This window comes from Phialemonium atrogriseum (genome assembly GCF_030411735.1).
Source record: "Phialemonium atrogriseum strain 8032-3 unplaced genomic scaffold QBC33scaffold_42, whole genome shotgun sequence".
Lineage (NCBI taxonomy): Eukaryota > Fungi > Ascomycota > Sordariomycetes > Cephalothecales > Cephalothecaceae > Phialemonium > Phialemonium atrogriseum.
This window is the reverse complement of record NW_026848179.1, coordinates 115,543-131,553: the sequence shown is the minus strand read 5'-3', so window position 1 is coordinate 131,553 and position 16,011 is coordinate 115,543. Positions and strand designations below refer to the sequence as shown.

At 58.7% G+C, this 16,011-nt stretch overlaps 5 protein-coding genes across 5 annotated transcripts; 1 reads left to right on the top strand and 4 right to left on the bottom strand.

Moving 5' to 3' along the window:
• Window positions 1–608: 608 nt before the first annotated feature.
• Window positions 609–1,972, bottom strand: QBC33DRAFT_563839 (FMN-dependent 2-nitropropane dioxygenase; the record flags this gene model as incomplete). Its single annotated transcript, XM_060430313.1, has 5 exons — window positions 609–717; window positions 767–943; window positions 1,002–1,087; window positions 1,162–1,190; window positions 1,267–1,972. The coding sequence occupies 5 exons, from the start codon at window positions 1,970–1,972 to the stop codon at window positions 609–611; spliced, it is 1,107 nt and encodes a 368-aa protein (XP_060278598.1).
• A 331-nt stretch (window positions 1,973–2,303) lies between these two features.
• On the bottom strand, window positions 2,304–3,939 carry QBC33DRAFT_284380 (putative exosome complex exonuclease). Its single transcript, XM_060423275.1, has 2 exons — window positions 3,545–3,939; window positions 2,304–3,472 (listed from the first exon to the last, which is right to left on the bottom strand). Exons 1-2 carry the CDS (start codon window positions 3,748–3,750, stop codon window positions 2,635–2,637), a joined length of 1,044 nt encoding a protein of 347 aa, XP_060278597.1. The 5' UTR covers window positions 3,751–3,939; the 3' UTR covers window positions 2,304–2,634.
• An 87-nt stretch (window positions 3,940–4,026) lies between these two features.
• On the top strand, window positions 4,027–5,981 carry QBC33DRAFT_552075 (acyl transferase/acyl hydrolase/lysophospholipase). The gene is made up of 2 exons (XM_060429264.1): window positions 4,027–4,432; window positions 4,533–5,981. The coding sequence occupies exons 1-2, from the start codon at window positions 4,246–4,248 to the stop codon at window positions 5,663–5,665; spliced, it is 1,320 nt and encodes a 439-aa protein (XP_060278596.1). The 5' UTR covers window positions 4,027–4,245; the 3' UTR covers window positions 5,666–5,981.
• Window positions 5,836–12,446, bottom strand: QBC33DRAFT_614350 (putative RING finger protein). Its single transcript, XM_060432587.1, has 6 exons — window positions 11,970–12,446; window positions 11,651–11,786; window positions 9,805–10,926; window positions 9,391–9,771; window positions 9,179–9,213; window positions 5,836–8,494 (listed from the first exon to the last, which is right to left on the bottom strand). The coding sequence occupies exons 1-6, from the start codon at window positions 11,990–11,992 to the stop codon at window positions 6,319–6,321; spliced, it is 3,873 nt and encodes a 1,290-aa protein (XP_060278595.1). The 5' UTR covers window positions 11,993–12,446; the 3' UTR covers window positions 5,836–6,318.
• A 513-nt stretch (window positions 12,447–12,959) lies between these two features.
• QBC33DRAFT_552067 (U3 small nucleolar ribonucleoprotein mpp10) lies at window positions 12,960–15,647 on the bottom strand. Its single transcript, XM_060429263.1, has one exon. The coding sequence runs from the start codon at window positions 15,577–15,579 to the stop codon at window positions 13,240–13,242; it is 2,340 nt and encodes a 779-aa protein (XP_060278594.1). The 5' UTR covers window positions 15,580–15,647; the 3' UTR covers window positions 12,960–13,239.
• Window positions 15,648–16,011: the final 364 nt, after the last annotated feature.

Sequence of the window (16,011 nt, the reverse complement as noted above, 5' to 3'; positions counted from 1 at the left end):
GGATGACATCATCCTCATGATGTAATGAATGATGCTGTACTTCTCCATCTTTCAATCCAATGGGTCTGTCCCCATTGGGGCTTCAGACTGGTCGAGACAGCCCTTTCTGAGGATCTAGGAGCGGACTGCATCCACTGCCCTCCCTGTCCATACCGTCATCTAGTGGAATGAGGGAGCGTACCGGGAAGCCAACCAGGAAGCTAAGATGTGGATCATAGCAACGCCCCGGTTCTATATCTCACTGGTCCCTACCGTTGTTTAATTCTACGCGTATTATTGCTACCGATACTAATTCTTCCTACAAGAGTTTTTGCCACAAGTTCAAGTTGTTTCAGGGGCTTCAGCATTATTGTACATGTTGTACTTGATTGTGTGGGTAAATGGAGAAAACCATGTCACACCTGGTCTGTAACATCCATACTGTTGTCTAGTTCGACTCTTCTGGAGTCTATCTCCTTGATGCAATTTGATCGTCAGGTTAAAGCAGCAGCAGCTCGTGGCTAGGACCATCAGACGGCAGCAAGCTCTCACGTTTAACCTCACTTACATCTCGTCTGCGCTGACGATCCAGAACAGGATTATATGCCCGACCGAGATTACAGGGCGGCTCATACGTATGCCTGTATCTCCTGGATCCGTTTCTTAGCGGCTTCCCTCACCTCCCTCACGATATCTCCCGCTGGGAGATCCTGGTTGACAAGTCCAACGCCAGTTCCACTGCGGCATATTAGTTCGAATGCTTCAACTCTCCTCCGGCAATACTTACGACCATGTGATCATCCGCGAATTATCACCTTGCTCCTTCGCCTCCTTAAACTTTGTGGCGTTCTCCTCCAAGGAGACGCCGGCAGCGTGATCCTGGTATGATTTCCCGATGAGTGCTCGCCCATCATATAGGCTCGGCCATAATGTCGTTCCTTGGACGTCGTCATGGAAGGTAGATCTTGTCATTGTCAGTTCATAGTTTGGCACAGCAGACGAATCCAGGCTGCAATGCCTACTTGATAGTTGAGACTCCTCCATCCACGGCCTCTGTAATAGTTTGGCGGCGGTAATCAGGAGCCAACGACTCCCTGGAAAGAATGAACTGTTGTCGCCGTTAGCATCGAGTTCGCCTCGAGCCAAGGGAACCAAAAAAAAAAAAGGGATTGGGAGACATACCCTGGTTCCCATCACCGCTGCCTCGGCCCCTGCAGACAGTTAGCATATACCTCTTTCCCGGACCACTGACTGTCCCGTATTGCTCCCATCGGAATCTAAACATACCAAGAGCCAAAGCAGCCGCGACGCCTCGCCCATCCACAATCCCGCCCGCGGCAACAACAACGACCCGCTTCCCAGGGAACTCCCGATCCAGCATAGACCGCACCTCGGGAACAAGGCTGACCACCCCGGCCCCGCGCGCGAACTGGTGGCCCCCGGCATCCACCCCCTGGGCCACAATCACGTCGGCGCCGTCCTCGACGGCCTTCCTCGCGGCCCCGACCGTGCCTACCTGGATCATGACCGTGAACCCGGATCGGCGGAGCAGCTCCACGATCTCGCGCTGCGCGTCGACGTCGGCGCCCGGGTCCGGCGCAAACAGCCACACGGCCTGGGGGCTGTGCTCCTGCAGCAGCGGCAGGGCCGCGTCGGCGAAGCGGCCGGCGCTCTCGCCGTGGCACAGGATGAGGCCGACGGCCAGGGGCAGGGGGGTCAGGGTGCGGTCGGCGAGGCCGAGGGCGGCGCGCGCGGCCGCCAGCTCGGCGGCCAGGGCCGTCAGGTGGGCGCTGCCCGGGCTGAAGTCGTAGCCCCCCGGCACGACGCCGAGACCGCCCGCCTTGCTGACGGCGGCGGCGAGGGCGCCGTTGCTGACGCCGAGCATCGGCGCCGAGATGATGAGGGGGAGGCGGATGTGCGGGAACCAGGACGAGAGGATGGTTGCTGGGGGCGGGGAGGGCTGGGAGCGGTGGAATCCGGGGATGGGTACCATTTTGGTGGATGATACTGAAGGGACGCCTACTGGCCGGGGGGGGGGGGGGGGAGACTGGAATGGGGATACTCTGGTCTGGATGCAAATTTGTTCAGTTCAAAGGCATCGAAGAGCGTCAAGAGTGTCACGCAGAGGCTAGAGATAATGCTGCGAATCTCACTACCTATATTAAACTAGGCCGAGCGCCGGAGTCGGATGGAGATCGGATGATGCCCGAGATGGATCTCCGCGGGAGGGTTGGCGGGGTCCCAGATGACGTCAGCGCTAGCTGGGTTCCCGATCACACGTGCGCGGGTCAAAAGTCTAGAAATGCAAGACTTACTCCGTATGGTAGATGAGGCCCTATATATCCAACGACGGCATAGGAATGATTGCTAGTTGTCGGCTAAACTGCCAATAGGTCCGCTATCGAACACCTGCGTCACTCCTCCTCGCCGCAGTCGGACCCTGATCGAACCCAGGGGGTTGTTTTAAGCAGCCAGAGGAGAGTCAGCCTCGTTGGTTTCCGAGCAGATTCTCGAAGATGGCTGAGATTCTGAGATGACTCGGTCGTTGCCACGAGTCACTGAGGGTTATGTGAATAGAGAAGCCCAACAGTCGACGACAAACGCAGGCAGTTTATCATTTATCGTGGCCTTATATTAGAAGGGTCGTCAGCGTAGTTATGTCCCGGTCAATGCCGCAGCCAGCTGCTCGCCCCGTTCGCCACCAAGATAGACGTCCTCGGGCCCGTCGCCCGAATGCAATGCTATCTCGCACGCCTCGTTGTAACCCTTCATGACCATATCCTCGTCCACCCGCAGCCCATTCTCGATCAGCGCGGTAACGACCCCCCGGATCCTCGCGATCTCCCGCATCGTCTCGGGCTCGATCCTGTCATTCTGGCTCGAGTACATGGTGGTGCTGATGCTCTCCTCCATATTCGTAATCCCGGTCGCCTTGTCCAGGTTCTCGGGCGTCTCCACGTGCTTGCTGATCCAGACGTAACCGTTCACGCCCAGCGCGACGTCAACCATCCCCCCCCCGTTCGCCGCCTCCATGGTCCAGACCTGGCGCCGGCTGCGCACGACCCCGCCGCCGCCGCCGGTGCCGGACACGGCCATGAAGACGCCGTTGCGCAGCTTGCCGTACTTGAGCGACCGCGTGTGCAGGGCGGCGCCGCCGTCGGCGAACAGCTGCTGCACCTCGGCCACGACGAGGTCGCCCTCGGCGAAGAAGGTGCGGATCTGCAGCTCGTCCGTGTCGGTGCGCTTGCGCAGGACGCCGCCGGGGAGGTTGATGGCGCTGAACGGCAGCGCCGCCAGCTGCGTCGACCCCACGTCCACCCGCCAGCGCTTCGCCTGCACCTCGACGATGCGGCCCACCACCAGGTCGCCCACCTCGGGCGTGTAGCGCGCGCGAAGGGGGCGCACCGAGAGCAGCTTGTTGGTCCGCGTGATCGTCCCCGCCACCGACGAGATGATGGTGGTCGTGCCCGCGGTCATGTATGTGCCGTGGCCTCTGTGGATGCCTCGGGTCAGAAAGGAATTCGTAGCGTGGGACGTGGACTGCTAAAAGTGGAAAACCCCATACCTCATCCACTGGGGATCATCCGTAATGACCTCGCCGGGAGTCACGATCTCATATCTGTCGTCTCGACGAACGCGCTTGGTCGGTCGCATCCTCACGTCTCCTGTGAGGTCGGCCCCTCCGCTGCTTGAATCCGAGTCCGAGGCATCCTCCTCATCGCGCCCAAAATACCGTGGTATCGGCTTCGGTGCTATTATTGTGATTGGCATGTTCGACTTTGGTGAGGCGGCCGGCGGCCTATGTAGGCTACGTGATGTGCGCCTTGGCAAGCGAGACTCAAAAGAATTTTCCGGTATCTCGTTGCGCTGATGCTCGCTCAATTCTTGGCAGGGTCCTAGAACCAGTGCTGGAGACTTGCTAGAAATGCACTAGAGTGTTTGGGTGGCAGAAAATATCCGTAGGGCGCCCTCGTTTCTCTCTCACGACTGCCGTAATTAACATGGATCTCTCTCGAGCCTTGGGTGGACTTTTATTTTTCTTGGGGCTGGGCGGCAGCTGACAAGACCGGCAGTTCGGGTGAGGTTGGACCGGGCGCAGCCGGATCATTTCCCCACACAGCGGCACGAACACCGGCTGGAACGCCTCACTTAACGCCCGCGGCCCCCCAAGAGTGCCCAGACGACTACCCACAAAGCAATGCACAGCTCAATATCTCTAGCGGATGAGCGAACTCCCTGACTGCCCCAGCTTACTCTCGGCTGGAAATGTTGACGAGAGCTCTTCCACGTCCCCTGCGCACACCAAGCCGTGTCGCTACGGGCGCCACCCTCTGGTCCCCGATCAGGACATGGCGTGAAGACGGCCGACAGTTTGTTTGCCGACAACAACGACGTGATGCATCGACTGAGAAGAAGAAGAAGACCCGGCCCGGGACGGCCATATTCTTTCCGGGTATGTCCCTCCACCACCATCAAGACCCAGCCCAGGCCTTCATTCATCCCTCTGTTCCCAACCCAAAGCAGCACGCAGAATCGCTAACCCTCCCAACCAGGCCAAGGCGTCCAGCGAGTCGGCATGCTCACCCCCTGGCTCGAGGCCTTCCCCCGGACCGCGAACGAGATAGTCGACGAGATCGACCACATAATGGGCTACAAGCTCTCCGACATCATCCAGTCGGGCCCGTCGCGCGTCCTGACGGCGACGCCCAACGCCCAGCCGGCCATCATGGCGACGTCGATCCTGATCCTGCGCGTCCTCGAGCGCGAGTTCGGCTTCGACGCCGCCGAGCGCGCCGACTTCGCGCTGGGCCACTCCCTCGGCGAGTTCGCCGCCCTCGTCGCCGCCGGCTGCATCGCCCTCGAGGACAGCCTGTACATGGTCCGCCGGCGCGCCGAGGTCATGGCCGAGGCCACCCGCCGCGCCGAGCGCGAGTACGGCGGCGAGTACGGCATGGTCGCCGTCGTCACCGAGCCGGACCGCCTCGCCGGCCTCATCGACGCCATCCACGACTTCATCGGCCACAGCGGCTCCCCTCCCGGCGTCGAGGAGGTCGGCACCGTGGGCTCGGGCGGGTCCGCCGCCGCCGCCGCCGCCCGGGGGGGCGACTGCAGCCCGATCGACCAAGTCCTGATCGCCAACGTCAACAGCAAGAACCAGATCGTGCTGTCGGGCAACATCGAGCGCATCAAGACGCTGATCGCCCACGTCCGCCAGTTCCTGGGTCACGACCCGCGCGCCGTCCGCCTCAAGGCCGACAGCCCCTTCCACAGCCCCATAATGCGGCCGGCCGTCGACGTGATGCGTTCCATTCTCTCGGGGCCCAGCCGCGTGCCCGGCAGGTCCAGCGTCGTCACCTTCCCCGGCCGGATCCCCTGCGTCGTCAGCAACGTCAGCGCGCGGCCCTTTGAGAGCAAGGCCGACCTCGAGGACCTGCTCGCCCGCCAGTGCCTCGAGACGGTGCGCTGGTGGGACAGCATCCGCTACCTCGACCAGGAGCGGCGCGTGCGCAGGTGGGTCGGCATCGGGCCGGGCAAGGTCGGCCGCAACCTCGTCGGCAAGGAGGTCGGCATGCGCGGGAGGGACGTCGTCAAGGGGGGCGGCGTCTGGGCCATCACGGACCCGGCCGAGATAGAGGAGGTCCTCAGGGCGCTCGAGGAGACTGAGGAGATTGAGGATGAGGAGTGAGGAGCGGGAGCGGTCCTCATAATCTACTGGCCTGCCCGGCTTATCTATATTTTTTATCTTTTTATCTTTAGGACGGACTCGGGCATTTTCGAGCGCGGGAATTGGATCTGAGCCCGCAAGGCGTTATGGTGGAGAGAGACTGGGCTGCTGGATGTCCTTCTACACATATTGGTATATGTTGGTAGTCTAATCAAAGTTCTTGTCTTGATCACAATGCACCCTTTCATCCTACCTCTGTCTCCCGGTGATGTGGGCAGGCAGGGAAATCGGTGAGCTTATGATTCAAATAATTCTTAATACTTCTCATTTCGAGCTGGTTATAATTTCTTGATCATTCCAAGCAAGTGGCTGGATTCCGAATGACAGATGATAATATCGCCCAGCCGCCACAGCTGACCCTTTACCTCTCTCTCCCCTCGCTTGTCACGTCTCCCTGGCAATGGGGCAAACTCAGTTTGCAATCTGGAGTCAAAGTACCAAGGCTCCCAGCTTCCTCTCCCATGGAAGTACCGAATTAACGCCGGGTAAGGAAGCCTTCATCTTCAAGGTCCAAACTCCGCGACGATGACTGCGTGTTCTTCCAGCCATCCCTTCTACATAACACACCTCCGGAGCATCTAGAGTCTCGACGGAAGAAGTCACCAAATGACACCTCAAATCCCTCGTCGACCACCAGTACTCATCAGCGTGATCTTCTGCTTCTTCTTCTTCTTGGCCCCTCCTCCCGCGGCCCCGTTGCGGCTAGCGGCACCAGCCGCGCTCTCGATCCCACCAGCACCACCATCACCACTGTTCTCAGCCGGCTCGATCCCAAACGCCTCCATCTGCATCGCCAGCTCGGCTGTCCCGAGCGTCCCCAGGAGCTCGTCATCCTTGAGCCAGCCATCGTCGGCCGGCCGCCGCGGCCGCACCGGCCCCAGCTCGGGCGACGTCGCCACCGCCGGCGTGCCCCACACGGTTCGGTGCTGCGAGTTCGGGGGGCTGGTGCCGACGTCGGCGAGCTGCGAGAACCCGGGCCTGTGGTTCGGCGGCGACAACTCGGCGCCGCCCAGGGGCTGGAAGTCGCTGAAGTCTACGGGGGCGTCCCCGGGCGGCGAGGTGCCAAACCGGACCGCGACGACGTCCTCGTCCGCCGCGCCGCCCCCGCCGCCGCCCATGGCGCGCCTGGCGTCCCGGATGGCCGCCGCCTCGATACGCTCGGCCTGGAGGCGCTCGCGCTCCTCCTGGGCCGCCTTGTCGTGGTTGCGCTTGCGCCGGCGCTCGATCTCCTCGGCGAACGACTCGAGCGTCTCCGCCGGGACAATGTCCGTCCAGTCGCACTCGAGGAAGCTGATGAGACATCCATGGGGCAGGTGGCCAAGGTATTTCGCCCGCCTGCGCATCGCGTCATCGACTACGTGCCCGGTGGAGATGTGCTCGACCCTGGGCAGCAGAGTGGACGGGAAGGCCGAGAACGAGCCATACTTCGTCTTCAGGATCCGGATATCGAGAGGTGAGAGATAAAGATGCGGCGGGGCGGTATAGAAGTAAAAGTCCTGCTCGACATGCCTCGACTGGCTCGACACGTCAGCCGCAGCGGAGGCGGCCACCTCGGCGTCGCCTAGACCCTTGATCTTCTCCTTTGCCGCGTTGATGGCCCTGATTGCCTTCTGCGTCCACTCGCCGTCCTCGTGGAACAGGAGCTCATCCTCTTTCTCTTGTCTGTGCATCTCCTCAATCTCCCGGTCGAACTGCTCGTCCATGTACCCAGCCGTGCCCTTCATGATCCTCGCGTAATCCAGCACGTCCGCCGCAAAGTGCCAGGGCACATCCTCGTCGGAGCTAAGCACCTCGGCGCCCCCCTCCCTCGGCAGTGCGAGGGTGCTGTTGGCGTTCCGCATCATCAGCCTCAAGACGACGTCGTCCCCCGGTCGAGGCAGGGGGCTCTCTTGGCCGGCGTAGAACCTCACCGGCCGCACTTCGGAGACGTAGATGCTGTCCTCGCAGATGGGACATTTCCTCCACCTGGTCTGCTTGACCTGATGGCCCCCCGCCCCCCCCGGGCGGTCGTCGCCGACAGGACTCGAATCCATATACCGTAACAGGCACGGCAGGCAGAAGATGTGCCCGCACTTGGCCATCCTGGGGGCGACGGGCTCCGACAGGCAGATGGGGCACGAGGCCTGCTGGGACTCGGCGCTGGCCAGGATCTGCAGCACGTCGACCCAGTCGAGGTGCTTGTCCGCGTCGACCGCGTGGGCACCGTAGCTCCCCGCCGGGGAAACCACGAAGCGGTAGTTGGCGTGGACGTAGCGCGCCTTGTCGGCGGCGTGGTGGCCCGAACCCGGGCCCCAGACCGGGTTACGCCGGTACGACCGCGAGTGGGCACCGTGCGGGTGCGGGTGGTGGCGGCCGTCGTTGTAGGGGCGGTGGGGCACCGCGTAGTTGAGGAGGTGGGTGATGGACATCTGGCCGCGGCGGCTGGAGGCGTTCCGGACAGCCCGGAGCTCCGCCATTGCGTCCTCCTCGTCGACGTTCGGGTTGCGAGGGACGGGTTTTCGTTGGTTGCGGTGCTGCTTTTTCAATCCCTGACCCTTTCGGGGAGACGGGTGTGAAAGTGACGGGCTCACTTGGTTGGGACGGCGGGTAGATTCGAAGCTGGGAGAGGCACCGGACTGGCTTGGGCCAGGGGAGTGGTTCGACGTTGATGAGATTGAGAGGGACTTGCCCAGGTTCGAGGATGTCGAGCTCATGATCGCCGTCCCATATGTAGAAATATGACCAGCGAGTCGACCTGAGAAAGAGATGAGAATTATATTGCGGCCGGCTCTAAAGTAACAAGATTTGACGCTTTGAAACCGAGTTAGCCATCTGACACGACACTCTTCTCGAAGTTCCCGCCCCTTGTAGATTTGCTGCCTACCTCGATCGTTCTCCGAGGCTCCCCCGGGACGTGCTTGCACATCAACGTGCCTTTCGAGAAGCACCTTCCAGAGATGAGTCCACGATAGATGATTGCGTTGATTACGGAGGTTTGCGGGGTCCAAAGAGGTTGGACCCCAAGGGATTGGGGTGGGGGAGAATATTAGAACGAGTCACCGGCGGGGCAAATTGGTGATGGCCGCGGACCTCGAGCAGATCAGATACTCAGTCACATGATCTATCACGCTTCCGATTGAGTTTCGCATTTGTCAAGTCCCGACTTTGGGGAATGATGTCATACTTCTATTCTCGACGCTTACATTCGATATATCACCTTATGTCCAGGAATCGCATTCTGAGCATCCATCCACCCATTCAAGAGACAAGAGCATGTTCAGAGGGATTCAGCAGGAGATATTATAATTCCTCAAGCATCTCGGATTCAAGTACTGTAGCCTCCCTAACCTAACCCTGCCAACCAAGCCGGTAGCATGCCCTGCTCATCCACGGCGCATTAAGCCACTCCCCCCAGTAACGTAGACGCGTGAACTCAACCATCCCTGCGATGAGAAAATATGCACGATGAGGGGGAGGAGGATCCTATTATGGTACAAGATGCGAAGCGAGGGATAGATAAATCGACCTTCCTTCTGCTTCGCAACGCCCGGGGAATCATGAAGAATGGAAACTTAATAACAAAAACATTCGACAAACCATGCCAGCCCGGAAATTACCGGCCGAGTATGGCGAAAAAATAAATGACGGTCCAGATTACTATTCGTCGAGCGTCTTCTTCTCCTTTAGGGCTTGTCTTTGCCCGAGACCTTGTGCTTGATCTTGCTGAAGATGGAGCTTAGCCTGTTCTTCTTCTTCCTCTCCGCCGTGGCTGGGCTATCGGCGGGCCTGCTGCTGCCGGCAGTGGTGTTGGCGGGGGCGGCCGCAGCTGCCTTGACTGGAGTCTCTGGAGCCGTGGCCGCTGCGCTCTTGGCACCGTTCACCTCCGGTTGGATGATCCCGGACTCGGTGACGACAGCAGGTGCGGTGACCGCAGGCTGGGTGGTTTCAGGCGGAGGGCCATTGCGCAGGGCCTCTTCAATCGTGCTTCCCTCAGCTTTGGCAGTTGTCCCTGCAGCGGACTCGTCCGTCTTGGGGACGTGTACCACCGTAACTGGTTCTTCGGTCGCGGCCTGCTTCGGCGCCTCCTCCTTGGTTGTTGAGGGTTCAGCAATCGGCTCAACGCGCTTGACCTCCTTCAGAAGCTCGGTCTCGACGTCCTTTTTCTCCCCCACAGCCTCCGTATTTGCGGCCGCCTCGGGGCTCCTCTCGGCCTCGGTGATCGACTCCTTGACTTCAGCAGGGACCTCAGGCGATACCTCCTCCCGCACATCCTCCTTGGTGGTATGAGGAATGGCCTCTTGAACTGAGATTGGAAGGGCATGCTTGACTGAATCCGGAAGGTTGGCAGCAGCGTCAGTCGCGGTAGCGGTCGCCTGAGTTGTCGCACCCGAGGCTTTCTCGGCAAGGGCGTCCTTGGCCGTGGTGGCGGTGGAAACGGCCGCAATACCGGCAGCAGCAGCAGTGGCGACAGCGGCAGCAGCGACGGTCTCACCGATGGTCTTGTCGGTCTCGGACTTCTCGGTGCCCTTTCCAGCCGTGCCTTCCGAGGTCGACGGCGCCTCCGGCACCTTCTCAGCAAGCTCGTCCTCGAGCTCGGCCTTCTGGGCAACCTCCTTGCTTATACCACTGGCCTCTGGAGCAACATTTGCCTTCTCCTGGCTCTCCTTGACAACGTCAGGCACCTTGGGCTCCTCGAGGGGAACGGCGGCAGCCAAAGCAGCGGTCGACGAGTCAGGAGCAGCACTGTTGATGCCGGACCAGCTAGCAACGAGAGGCAAGCTCGACTCGGGGATCATGGCGCCGGAAACAGGAGGTAGTAGCTCGGTCTCAAGGCCAGGAATTCGATCGCTCTTTTCGTACGACTCCTTGTCCAGGGTAACTTGATCGTAGGTGCCGTTGGATTTCAGGGCGTCGGGTATCTTCTCACCGGGAGCGAGTTTGATTGGGTTGATAGCCCCCTCGGTCGCCGGCAGCGGGTCGACTTTGAATTCCTTTTCTTGTTCAGACGCAGCAGCGGGCGTCACCGGGAATGTTCCTGGAAGTAGATCCTCCTTCTTCTCAAAGGGAACATCCTTGGCCAACGCGGCGGTGGTGGACTCTGGCGAGACAGTGTTCATGACTGCGGCAGCGGGTACGGTCTCCTTGGAGATGTCCTCGGGCTTCAGGAGGTTGTTATCGTTGCCAGAGGCGTCCTTTGTTTGCGGGGCAGTGTGGTCTGTAGTCCAATTGCCGTCGACAACGAACTGGTGGGGTGAGTTAGCAATGTAGGAAAGACGAGGAAGCGAAGAGAGGGTGAAGAGAGGAGAGGAGAGGAAGGAGGAGTAGTTGGAAGAGGGGGGGGGGGGGGGGGTGGTTGGATAGGTGAATTGGGACTAACGGCAGCCTCGGGGGTTCAAGTGATTGAGGGGTTCGTCTCAGGATTAAGAATGGGATCGGAGAGTGCAATTGGCGCTTGTCCTTGGGATCTGCGAGGACCCTGCTTCCTTTTCCACAACTTGGATAATACGGACCGGGAGTGAGACGTTTGGGAAGGTTGGGGGGCGGAGGATGGTCATTGCTTTTGTTCACCGCTTGCCTCGCTTAGCACTGGCTGGGGCGATACAGGCAAATCCGTTGCGTCATACTTTGCGGGAGGTGACCAATTCACCCCCGAATCCAACAATATGGCTAGCTCTCAATTAAGCGCGTGGAGCTCTGAGGAGCTCTAAGAAATGACTCTCCATCATGCGCACAGCTTGAAAGCCCATTATGACTGAGCTAATGGAGCTATATGCAATCCTCGTGGCAAGGCGGGCGAGGCCGGGTCCACGGGCAAACGACGCAGGCCCCTCGCCGCATCTAGCCTCGTCGCACGCGACGGGAGAAGAAAAAAAGGAAATCAAGCAAAATAAGAATAAAATCAACGAGGGGGGAAAGACGAGGGTTCCGATTGTGCGAACCCGAGATATCTTAGGAAAGGCGACCAACCTTGTAGAGGATCGGCTCGGAGACTTCAGGAAGTGTGACCGTCTTCTCAAAAGCATCCCCGACCTTGGCCAGCTTCTCGCTCTTAGACCAGTCATCGAAAGTGCCCGTCACATAGACTTCCTCGGCAGCATGGGGCCTGCAGAAGAAGAAACCAAGGTCAGCATGCAATCAGGAGAGAGAGCTAGAAATGCCGTCACGGGTGGAGGAAGTTTAGCGACTGCAGCCTGAGGACCACCGCGCCAGGTGCTGTGCCTTTCCGAGGCACGCCGCAGAGGCTTGCTAGCCGCTGCGCCATCACGAGAAATATAAGGTGACTGACCATTTGAATGTAAAGGTGCCCATCTTTTCCGTTGCTGGTGGAGGATTCTATCGACGTCGTTCAAGATAGCGCAACCCAGGATAATTGGGAGAGCAAAGTTTGGGAGCTTGGGTTGGGATAAGATGCGCGCAAAAGCTACCGGGACCAGACGACTGGGCGAGGCTAAATGGCGCTGCAGGTAGATGATGATTTCGGAAGGTAGTAGGCAGTTCGCGAGATATAATTCAACCCGTAGGCACAGTTGAAGCTCAAAGAGAAGAGTGCTAGCCACAAAGACGAAGAAAAGGAGCAAAAGCTATCCGATGCGTGACAATTGGAAGTCTCGAGTGCGGCCAGAGCTAACACTGTCATCATGCGAAAAGCAGGGAGGCAATCCCAGTACTACTAGCTCGGATTTAATCACATTTGCGGGGCCCTAGTTGGTTGCGTTTCCACGAGCTTCTTTTGCTGATGAATGGTGCGACCCCACCAACTAGGATACAGCTCTTCGCACGAGCTTCAGGTTGGATTACGCGCCTATGTAGGCAGGTAGTTACGCATAGGAGCATCTACATAAACCTCCATTTCTCTCGTTGCTGTCCGACTAGATCGCGATTGGAATCTACAATTCTCACTTCTCTCCTTCTTACCAGGTAACCGAAATGATTGATCGCCCGTCGTTGCAGCGATCCCCATCAGCAAGGTAGGGGGTTGCCAGTGGAACCCTCAGACCAAGATAATCCATGTCTCACTCAGCCTCTCAGCCAGCCCGGCCGTGCAGTTTTTGAAGCGCCAATCTCCCCATCCTCAAGACTTGACACGGTCTGTCCGTGACCTCCAAACAAAGGGAAGTCTTGATAAGGACTCTGGATCTGCTGCTTGTCACACTCCAGGCCAAACTGAAGCTCCTGCGAATCTACACTACCCAGCAGAGATTAGGTAGGTAGGTGGTAGGTACCTGAGCTGGAGGGGGGCATCGATGTGGGGAAGCTCTTTAAACTCAAAATTTGGGTTGGTGGGATGAGACCTCGTTTTCTGCTCCCGGCTGTCTTACTTAGGTATACACACCACCAATTACACACCACCAATCAAATCTCCAGCCTTGATACATCACTGCGCCGGATTCTGACATGTCTCTGTTTGGACGAGACCCCTGATAATCCGGACTGACACATTTCTTTCAGGAAACTCAAAATGAAACGACTCTAATTCAGGAGAACTCTTTTATTATCAAGCGAGGGGGAAAAGGAGCTGATGATGGCTCGCACTCTGCTCGTCTCGCAGGGGCTAACTACAGCTTGAAACTTCCACTCGTAGCCGCCTTCCTGGCAGCAGCTGCCTTGTTGCCGTCCATGTCCACGATCTCGCCCTTTTTGTTGATAACCCTCACCCCACCCTTCTTCAGCTCGCTGATCGTATCCTTCTTCTCCTGCGCCTTCTTGCTCAGGGGCTTCTTGCCCTCGTCGCCGCCGCCGCTCTTCCTGATCCTCTCCTTCTCCCTCCGGCGTCGCCTCAGCTTCTCCTCCCGGCTCATCTCCTGTCGGGCAACGGGCAAGCCGCTCTTAGCAACGACTTCCCCTTGCTCAGCCGTCTCCTTGCCGGCCTTGTAGACTTCCTGTGGCGCGATCATGCTCTCGCCACCATTAACCCCCTGTGCTGTCGTAGGCTGTGCATCCTCCATAGTGATGGTCGCGACGTCTGCGACGACAGTAAGGCTCGGCGTCGCCGGCTTGGGCTTATAGTGCCAGCTGCTCAGGGCGTCTAGTTTGGCGCTGATCTCCTTCCACATATTCTCGGCTTCCTGCTCCTCCTGTCGTAGCTTCTCGTCCGACTTGCTGACGTACGTGTCCGGATTCGCCGTCTTGACGTGCTCCTCCTCGTAGATCTCTGCCAGGCTCTGCTTGGCCTTGGTGTCATCCAGCTCCACGAGACCACGGCGGGTGTCGTTTGACACGTCCGCCATGGAGTCCGGTCGACGTCGGATCACCTCGTCAAATTCCTGTGCGAGGATCCGCCGCTTGATCAGCTCTTCGATGGATTCGGATATCTCCTCCGTGATGACGGGAATCGGCTTGCCCGCGTGCTCGAAGTCAAGATCCTGTTCAAGGATGGAGTTGATGGGCCGTTCCGCTGCCGTCGCCTCGCCAGACAGTGTCCATTTTCGCTTGGCGACGGACTCTGCCTCGAGCTTGCGGATTTCTTCTGCCAATTTGGCCTGCCGGCGCTCGTGGGCCGATCGGCGAGATCTGGGGTCACCGGCCGAGACGTCCGACAGCGCATCCTCAGAGTCAGAGCGCTCGGATAGATCGTCGAACAGGTCACGACGGACATCGTTGATGGCTCGCTCCACATCAGCGTCGTCCGGTTTCGATGGCCGTGGCAGTTCCTTGTGTCTCGGTTTGCCCCCCTTCTTAACTTTCTTTGGGGGTGCAAAAAAGTTCTTGTAGTAGATGTCATTGGCGGTAAGATCGAGGCCGAGATCCAAACCATCCTGAAGGCCTTTCTCGAGCTCATCGTCACTCTCCCCTTCAGGGGCATCAAGCTCCATATTACCAAACGTAGGGCCGCCCTCTTCGTCATCCTCATCTTCATCGTCGTCCGCATCGCTGAGGGCCTTTTCATCTATTTTGTCCTTCTTCGAGGGCTTACCACTTGATTTGCCATTCGGCATTGACTCTGCCATGGGATCGAGATGCCAGTCGACATCTTCATCATCGCTAGCCATATCGGTGTTGGGGTCCGCTCGGGCATCCTGATCCTCGAAGTATTGCGTCTGTTTGTTGAACTCATCTATGGAGAAAAATTCATCATTGAGACCGTGTGGATCTTTGACGTATTCTTCGGGAGCTTCGTCTGAGCCGACTTCTTCGTCTTCCCCGTCCTCATCCTCCGATCCCAGATCCTCGCCGTCAAGTTCGAGGTTCTCCTCAAGCAGATCGCTGGTATCGGACTCCGCATCATCGGCCTCTTCGGCCTCATCGTCGAGTAGGTCGTAGATCTCGGCACCAGAGTCTTCTTCGTCATTCGAGGCGTCTTCGTCATCTTCTTCGTCTTCGTCTGAGCCAAGTTCCGAGCCAGTTTCGGATCCGCCCTCAACAGATTCCGATTCGTCTGTACCCAATGCATCCGATGCATCCACTTCTTTTGCTCCGATTTCCAGGACATCTCGGAACTGACCCATCTCCTCCAGCTCCTCGATCACATCCTGGCTTTCCCTCAACGCTGAGCCGATGATCCTCTTGGCCTGCTGCCACACCTGGCCTGTCTCGAAGCCATCGACGTGCAACTTGCGGATCTTCAGCACCTCGGCCCTCTCCAGCAGGCCGGCCTCCCGCTTCCTCTTCTTGCCGGCCTCGCGCAGCCTCAGCTGCTGCTCGTCGCTGACCCGGCCGGCAAAGGCATCCAGGGTCTCCTTTACGAGCTGGAGGGATGCAGCCGGTATCGAGGCCGAGGGCTGGAGGAAAGAGTGCCGGTTTTGCGTGGTGATGGACTCGAGGAGGGCAGCTCCGGCCGCCATGTTCGACGAGGCAGTGGCCGTTGTGGTTGGAGGCGGAGGCATGGTTGTCGAGCCAGCAGTAAGAGTGTGAGAGGAAGATGTGAGGGATGGCGACGTGCTGCCGGCTGCGGCCATAGCTCACTATTCAGAGGACGCTGGCGAGCGATGTTTCGTCCTGCCAATGGTGATGTCCTTACCTGCTAGGAAGTCTGAAAAAAATAAAAATTTCTAAACTTGCTTGGCTGTGCCCCACCGAGCCAACCCACTAGGTACCTCAGAGAGAAGCTCAGACCATTTAACTTCCGGTTGCCCCACCCTTAAGTCTCTTTCGGGCAGAATATGGAATATTACGGGTTAGGGTTGGGGTTGGGGTTGTTATCGATGTTCGTGATAAATGGTCCTCAGGTTGCCGCAACTGCCGCAGACCATAACATGATAACTCATATTTATCTAGTCTCGTGCCGCCTGTTCCGTCTTCGCATGAGGAGATTCTCATCGGCGAGACCATACCTCAGCTGGCCATCGGGTCTGGACCTGGATGGACGTACGGAGTATTTAATCCTTCAA